Raw genomic sequence first — 8,804 nt, forward strand, 5'->3', positions numbered from 1 at the left:
TTCGGGGGAAATCCATTCATAACCAAAACCTTTTTGGTGGAGTTAATAAAAGGATTCTCATCGCTTTTGAACATTATTAACAGTATTTTTAACCGTGCATGGTCTATCACCATGACATCCTCACACAACACCAGTGAGTTTGGAACAACTTGTCCAGCTGCAGAGTTTGTGGGTAAATCTCGATTATTTACACCTCTGAAACAAGGACGAGCGTCTGATGCTGCACATTGGAAACAGCATTCCAGCTGAGTGTTAACATAACCAAGAGCACAAAGGCTCCTTTAATGGCCGACCGCAAAATAAACAGCCTCATCTGGTCACAAGGCTCTCACAAACGACTGAGAGTTGATTTTTATCTTTAGCATCTTCATAACTCTTCGCCACAAACAGACACACACACACACACAGAGCGGCCTTATGGAGAGCCACCGGACAATAGATCTGTTTACACAAAATTAAATGTTGGGATGAAACAAGAAAAGCATTGAAGAAGAAGAAGAGGTCAGGGGTCAGGGAGCTGCAGATGCCTTTTGATTTATTGGTGCAGGAGGAGCTTCACACATCAGATCATGAATCGCTGCAGACACAGATTGGTTGAGCGTCTTCACATGGAGGAAATGAAAAACACGGCTGGAGTGGGAGCATTTGAAAAGAGGTAGACGGTAACGAAGCACAGGAGCATCGATGCAAAGAGGAAATGGTTTGATATGGCTGCAAGAGCATTTGGCAATTGGTAATAAATAAGTCATTATCCTAACACGACCTCGGTGATGTCAATTTACAGGTTCTCCCTCCACCGCCACGACTTGGCCTGTTAACGATTCTAATAGCAAATATCCAGTCGGCAACAGTAAGGCTTTCGGAGGCTCAGGTCATTGTTCACATGTCACAAAAGGATCCCTGTGCCTCTGGGTGCTCTTTTTTTTTTTCTCTCTGCGGCCTCCCTCCCTCCCTCCCTCCTCTCCTGCTCTCTCCAGTATCCCCGTGGGAGCGCAAAGGGTTGAAATGACACACAGTGGCTGACTGTCGCCCAGGGGCCCGCGTTCTGGCCTTGGCTGGCTGGATCTGTGTGGCAGCTGGTAAGCCCGCTGCCCTCTCTCTGGCCTGCAGCATCAACAGTGGTGGTAGTGGGACTGATTGGAGCCTCACTCTGATCTCTGACTCCGCGGCTGACGCTCTCAACTGCTCACTGCTGCCCACACAACTGGTGAGACAGTGGAACGGGGAGCGGGATGTAATCAGGAGCACACACATAAAAAAACTTAAGTGTCCAGGGAAGTGGCTGGGAGTCGGACGTGACAGACGCAGTGCTGTTAGGGGATGAAAGCTGAGACACACGATTCTTTGGGGCAGAAAATTGTAGACGCTGCAGGTACTGTGGTTGTCGCGCGGTGCTGAACCAGCAGCCACATTTATTTGAACAAATTGCTGAGAGGAAATGCATTGATCTGTTATGAAATAAGACGTACTCCCTTAAAACACAATATAAAAAAACAGTTAAGTAACATCCTATTGATTGCCCTTATCACATGCTCACAACGTTCCCTATTTAGCCACATTATATAAATAGAAACACCTTTTTAACAAGCTTGCATCATTTATTCCTCACTTCACCATGACCTGCACAGCCTTGCAACAAATACACAACAGCAGGTTGAAACAAAATTCTCCCACAATACTGAGTACGGGTTAAGACATCAAATCTCTTATAAATAATGTTGGTGTGATAAAAGCGAAAGAAAAGGCATTCTTGTTTTCCAGTTCTTACTCTTTATATGTTATTAAAAACACCAACATTTTTATAGAATATGAACTGAACTCTTTTTTTATGAGCAAGAATTCCCTTGATAGAGTTTTTGTAACACTGAACGGTTGATTCAGTTTTAGAGCTTTCCTGATTAAACATGTTTTGAAAGAACACAAGACCATAAAAGGCAGGAATCGCAATCCAAAGAAAAATGATTTGATGGAATAAGCTCTTGGATATTTGAACATGATTTGTGAAGATCTGGTCCGGGAGACAGAAGAGTTGTGATGAGTCGTACTGAACTGGGTCTGATCGGGTCTCAGTGGTGCCTGCCGGTGTAAATTCTGTTTCTGAGCACGACTACTGGAGGGAGGTGGCGCCGGACGCCGGGGTAGTGCTGCATGTGGTCGAACCACCGCGTCAGGTTCACGTACTGCTCCTTCTCCTGGACGGCCAAGTCCACCTGAGAGATAGGAGACTGGTTAGCCACAGAACATGAGCCTTAGTAAGGATGCAGAGTTAAAATATTGCCATTGTTGATGATGGATTAATTCATGGATGTAAACAGAACTAGGGCTGAGAAGGAAGCAGAAAGAATTGGAGCAAGTGAGCTATGCTGCCCTGTACTTCCAACGTTAAGTGATTAAATCCCGGCTCGGACGATTGTAAACATCCCACCGACAACTTTTCACATCTGGATCGATGACTTAGACATTCTCTCTCTCTCTCTCTCTCTGAGGATTTACTCCTTATTATAATATTACTTTGTGAGTCGAAAGCAAATGTTTTCTTTAAACATTTTCAAGACCATTATTTTATTTTTGAAATGAATCAGCTTTAGAGAATCATCAAGTTTACATTTACTTATTTAGTGGTAAATATTAATACTATGATATGTGTGAATGCTGTAAAAAATAACGATTGTTGAAATCAACACATTTGACTTCATCTGTTCTACACAAACTAGAATCTAAAAGCTGAATTGCAGTCGATCAAATTCAAACTGTATACGACCTAAACAGCATCAAGACGTCGTTGGAAATTTCATTAAACGTGTGTTTCTTCACGATGTAATTATCAGTAACGTGTAAACTCCAGACACAGACAACAGTCCAGCCTGCGACCATCCTCCCATCCGTCAGGTTTAATGCTTGTGTCGTGTTGTTTTCCATGAATTGAACATCGGGAGTGGCTGCGGTTGAGGGCTGGGCTCGCTGACCCCTTGTCCCCGAGGTTAAAAGCACACTGATCGCGAACCAAAGTGACGCTCCTCTGCCTGGTGGCGGGGGGGCGATCTTCCATCTCCGCCACAACCTCTGACATCTCTCAACATGTGATGTCTCCCTCCCTCCATCTCATTCTGCCTCTTCCATTTCTGAACTCACTTCCTCTTTTCTTTTAATCCTGGAAGGCATAACAAACTTACTTGTCCCTGGTATCAGGCTAAAGACATCACTTTGTGCCACATCACTTTATTTCTCTGAAGAGAAGTGAGAACGTGTTTATAATACGTGTGTTTATTTCCAACTTGCTCTCCATGCCCTTTGGCCATGTGACTGGTCCAATTGTGTGTTACGCACTGTGACAAATTGCTTATTAAAGTTGTGGTTTGACTGAAGGGAGCACAGATAGGAGGGAGTGGATGTATGAAGGGTTGACTTCTCTGTAAATGGTGATGTGAAAGCAACAGGGACAAAACTAATCAATTCGATTTATTCCCGAAACTAAAGTCCTGCAGCTCTTTGTGAAGTTTCTGACATTACATTTGTCCTTCATTAGTATTTGCTAAAATATTTAATCTACCCTAGTGATAAGGATTAATGAGTTACACCTTCTGAAACTGAAAAATCGAACCAGTCCAGACTACCGACCAGCTCTAGATTTCTTTTCAGAGTTGTATCAGTTGGAGGATGTTTTTTAATCCACTATGTTAAAGACTTTTTCCTATCAACAGAAACTGTAGTAAACCTGTATGTAAAAAAATAGTGCTGAATACAGACCAATGGCAAAAAAGAAAAGAAAACGAACATTCAAACAAAAGAACAATAAGGAATAAAACCAAAAGGTGGTACAGAGGCCAAAACGACTAGAATAACTTTTGACAGTGGCGTGACTCAATTGAAAAGGACATGTTTCAAATACACCACAGAGCAACAGACCCATCTGGACACTCAGATGTATCAGTGACAGATCGCAGGTAAAGTAATAATAAGAACTCAGAAATCTGAATTGTACACACAAGAATGAAATCAGTGAGAGAAAAGGTTACTTACTATGAGTGGTTGGATTCCATAGTACATGAGAATATCAGCTAAAGTGAACTGGTTTTCAGCCAGGTAAGCTTTGTCCTCCAGGTAGAGGTTCAGCTCCTGGAGAAGAGAAGAACATGAGAAGCAGACAGATTAGATGGGTTAGAATAAGGTCAATAGTTAAAATACTGCAAAAACTTTTTTGAATTTCCTTCAAGGAAACATGCATCATTCATCTTGAGTTCTACGTCCTCATGTTTTCACCTCAAACTAAAATTTGACTGTTTATTATTTAAGATGGGAAGTTACAGATAACGTCTTGGTGAGAGTTATAAAATCCTACCACACTGAAGGGTGAGAATGATTTGGAAATTCATAAAACAAGTAAATGTTTTGATGATGTTTCTATCGCACGACATCCATGAAACTGTGAGAATGCAAATATTTAAGGATGATAAAGAGGAGCCAGAAATGCAGAGAACAGATGAAGATGTCAACTTGGAAGGACAATGCGATTTGAGAGCTGTTGCCGATGAGGAGCCACGCTCAGGGTTATTGACATTTCCCTGTTGTTGTAAACACCTGTAATCCAGATAATCTCCTGCTGCGTTCTTAAAGGGAAACTCTAGAAAAATGTCTAGAAAAGTCTGGGTCTGTGTTCATGTCTAAAAATAGCTTCAGTTTTGTGGGTTCAGCCATCTTAAGACAGGACTCAGAATATAGATAACAGCCTGACACTTTGTTGCCCCTGGATTGCTCTATTTATTGTGAGGCACCAAAAAGCAAGTTGACTCACAGACATGAGTCGAGTCCGGGTTTTCTCAACTGACGCATCGACTAATCGACTTTTAGCGGACTGCCCTAGATCCAAGCTTGCATGTGTCTGCGTGCTGTGCTTTGTGAAAAGGAATCAAATGTAACCTGAGGGGCTGTAGCTTCTCTCCCCATGACTGGCAACTTGGTGCAGATGCGTACATGAAAGGCTCTTTGTTTACTCAGCGACAACTCTCGCTTACACATCCAGTGAAGCTGTCCTAAACTTGGACAGCTTGATGTGTGTATGTGTGCGTTTCAGTCGGATGTCTCTGTGCTCAGAGTCGTGTGTGGAAGTGCTGGTCCCAGGGGACGGGACCATCTTTAGCACTTGTACATTGTGCGAAGGAAACACTCCACGCACACAGAACATCTCGGGGGCAAATGGGGTTATTGTGCGGCAAGAGTGGGTGATGCCAAACAAGGCATGAAGACTGCAGACTTCCTCCCCGTCCACAATCAGATCCTTGCTTTTCTTAGCCTACAGCCATGGAGCTGAAGCCTAGTCAAGCATCAGAGGAGAGGTCACTCCGCTGCCCCCCCCAACCCAGCGCAAGGAGATCCGAACATGGGTTCTCCTCCACCTGCCCCCGCCGTTAATGTGCACTCTGATCATTGGACATTCACATTAAACAATGTTAGCAAAGTTTGCGGCCGAGTTACTCTCAGAAATGTATGACAAATGAAAAGAAGACAAGAATTCTTCTGGGAATTTTGCCCTATGCACAGAAATCTCACCCACATGTAAACTACTTCAACTTATATTACAACTGCAGTACATTGCACATTTGTGCCCATTTCTTTCACATGTACTGATGGACAGTTGTGACATTACACAAGTTTACTTTTTATTTTATTGCTTTGAACTCTGATTTTGAAATTATGGTTTCTATCTTTCATAGTGGGGCTTTGTATTGGAAATTCAAACATTCATTCAAACATGGGGAAAGGTTTGTATCTGGTCTTTGATGACCCATTTGAATTTGAAATATTGGGTCTCAAACTGCATCAGACCATCTAAAGTAGTGTGTCTCCTGATCCAGCAGAGGGCGCTTCCTTTGAGCTTGACCAATACGTAAAGCAAGTCAGTAAGGTTGCATCGTCTTTGCTCCAAAAATGGAGGACGCTAGCAAACATAGTCGTCCTGAAGCACAATCATGACACCGGAGCATCTGAGAAGCGGCTTGTGGAATGTAGATGGTTAAGTAACTACACGAGGCGACGCCGTTTATCATCTTTGTATCATGCAACTCACTTTGAACAAATCTGTGGGCTCAGCTGTTCACAGCAGCAGAGGAGGCATCGCAGACGAGTGGAGAGACTTCAACTTTGTCTGACTTAATATGCGCAGGGGGATGGTTTGACAAATTGTGTGTCATGACAAATTCGTTTGAACTTGTTTAATGGAAAACTGACTGCCATGTGTAATAGTGATGGTGCATATATTTCTTTCAAAGAGACAAGACACAGTAATTAAAGTCATGAAGGTTATGATGATTTAAAAGGAATTTAATATGTTTCACAAATTGGCATGAACCCAAGAACAGTCAATGTCCTATACAGCATGAAGACACCCTCTAGTCTTCAGCAGCCATATTGGTTTAAGGCGGAATGACGGACTTCCTCCAACATTCAGCTGACTTTGGGTTCAAGGCCAGAGAGGCCTGGGCTTGTTTACAGTGGCACTACGTGAGTGACAAGATGTTTACTCTTGAAACACGTCTAAACTTGAAAAACTGTGAATTTCTTATTCTCATCCTGGGGTGAGAAAGTTTAAGGACTCGTGCAGCTGACAGTTTCTGTCTCTGGATAATTTAATGGGAGATGACTGGTGTGCTTGAAAGAAGGATGGAGCTAAAGCAGCAGGACAGGACGGGGCGCCGACGGGCACCAGAGCTGAGCTGCTCGGGGCGACTTCCTTCTGTAAGTGGCACCATTAAAATATTTAAGAGGCCTGTCCAGATAACATGCTGCTGCACAGCATGGCTCCTCACCCATGCCACAACAGTGTGTTATGCTGACACACAAATACACACACACACACTTCATGCTGACAGAACTGTGCCAAGAGGCGCCTAGCATCCAACAGACCATTGGCTGATGATCCATTTCATGCTGACTGGCGTCAGGCATATTAAAAACATTTTCTCTATCTTGTGGGGCCATGTCACTGAAAGGCAACATATCAGTGTGTATCCCTGTCGCTGGTGCCTTAACAAGACCAACAGACACACGTACACACACATGGTGGTTTGACTGGTGGACAGAGACACAGGGAATGTGAGAGATGGTGAAATGCTGAGAGGTTCAATTCGGAGCAAGCATTGAATTAACTACTTTAATATCTGAGACAATCATACCTTAAGATAAATTCAAGTCCACAGAAGCACCACAACAGATAGATTTCCTCCATACCTTCAGGATGGTCTTGGCATCCTCCTTCGTGCAGTTGTTCAGCCGGGTGACTCTGTACTCCAGCCACTGCTGCACTACGGCCCTGCTCTCTGCGGAGTCGCCGAGCAGCTCTGAGCGCTTGGCCTCTTTCACCAGGTGACAGGCGATGGTCACCAGCCCCACGAGCGGAGGACCATTGTTATTCTGTAACACAGGGACCTGGAGGTAAAGGTGAGACGGAGAGAGAGGGCAGAGAGAGGGCAGAGAGAAAGAAAAAAAAAAGTGAGTTTGATTTTCTATTTCATTGAAGTACAAACACAAGAAGACATTTACTGCAACAAATCTGACATCAGATATGGTAAATAAGTCAGGTTCATTTGTATAGTACTTTTCAGAAACAAGTCACAAAGTGTTTAAGAGGGCCAAATATGTTAAAATGTTTCCTTATTTAGTTTACTTAGTTTCCGTGATCCATAAGACTGCATGCTATGTCGTACTGTGTACTATGCTTTAAGTACTTGTTATCTTGCGTACTTATATGTTCTGTCAACTGCTATATTTCAACCTGGGTATGTTATCCACAGAATTAGCAAATCTGAAAGAAGTATGAAGGACGTTTCTTGAGATTATCTTAAACATCTTTAAAAAACAACTTCCTCATTGGTAACTTTACACATTCATGAATAAAACTGGCTCAAAAGCAGAGTGATTATTAGCAATCCACTCCAATGGATCGATACAATTTGCTAGCATGTTTTCACATCCAGGAAACATCGCCCATTATTAGGATGCAGGAATAATTGTGTTCAATATTTTCCAATTAAGATCAGTCAATCAATACGACAGACAGCTGACTCCGCCCCTTACTCCTGTGTTTGAGCATGCGCAGAACACAGAGCTACTTCCATTGTGCTAACTCATGAAGATACTTCAGCTGCCACTGGGTCAAGCTTCCTGTTTTTAGTCTGAACGTCTCCTCAGCTGATGAATGAAACCCCCGGGTACAAAGTGTGAACACGAGGTAGATATGACAACACAACTGACTCTGTTTTCAACACACACATGGCTAGCCGGTTAGCATTCCCAAGCTAGCCACCGTGTGTCATGTTACAGCAGCTCCCAAAGCTTCCTGTTAAATACAACAACGTTCAAAAGCTAACGACGGAAGCTACAACAACGAGCCACCATGTCACCTTTCTCTCCCCCTGAGTGCTGTACTTGTTCGGCTTCTTCAGCCCTAAATATTTCTCCAGCGACGACAGCTCCCGTAGCGCCATGTTTAGACTGACAGAGGTGGAGAAAGACCCAGCACAACTCTGCCTCTGATTGGCTCATCGTGAGACTGTCCCCTAACTCTGACCAATCATCACTCTCTTTGTGTTAATACAACCCAATCACAGCCAAGGCGGGGGCGGGCCTTTTTCGTCAGTGTGCGTGTGTGTGTGTGTGTGTGTGTGAGACTGATGACTTAACCAATGAAAACATAGAACGTAAGTCACTCATCACATTGCATCAGTGAAGAAGCTAAAATTAAATATTATAAAATAACAATAAATATTGGTTGACAAGTGAAACTAATACATGTCAAAGTTTGAAATGAT

At 43.2% G+C, this 8,804-nt stretch overlaps 1 protein-coding gene across 1 annotated transcript; it reads right to left on the reverse strand.

Moving 5' to 3' along the window:
* Nucleotides 1–508: 508 nt before the first annotated feature.
* Nucleotides 509–8,522, reverse strand: eef1e1 (eukaryotic translation elongation factor 1 epsilon 1). Its single transcript, XM_062379871.1, has 4 exons — nt 8,397–8,522; nt 7,225–7,422; nt 4,021–4,116; nt 509–2,210 (listed from the first exon to the last, which is right to left on the reverse strand). Exons 1-4 carry the CDS (start codon nt 8,478–8,480, stop codon nt 2,067–2,069), a joined length of 522 nt encoding a protein of 173 aa, XP_062235855.1. The 5' UTR covers nt 8,481–8,522; the 3' UTR covers nt 509–2,066.
* Between the last annotated feature and the right edge of the window lie 282 nt (nt 8,523–8,804).

Source organism: Platichthys flesus, chromosome 21 (assembly GCF_949316205.1).
Source record: "Platichthys flesus chromosome 21, fPlaFle2.1, whole genome shotgun sequence".
In the NCBI taxonomy this organism is placed as follows: domain Eukaryota; kingdom Metazoa; phylum Chordata; class Actinopteri; order Pleuronectiformes; family Pleuronectidae; genus Platichthys; species Platichthys flesus.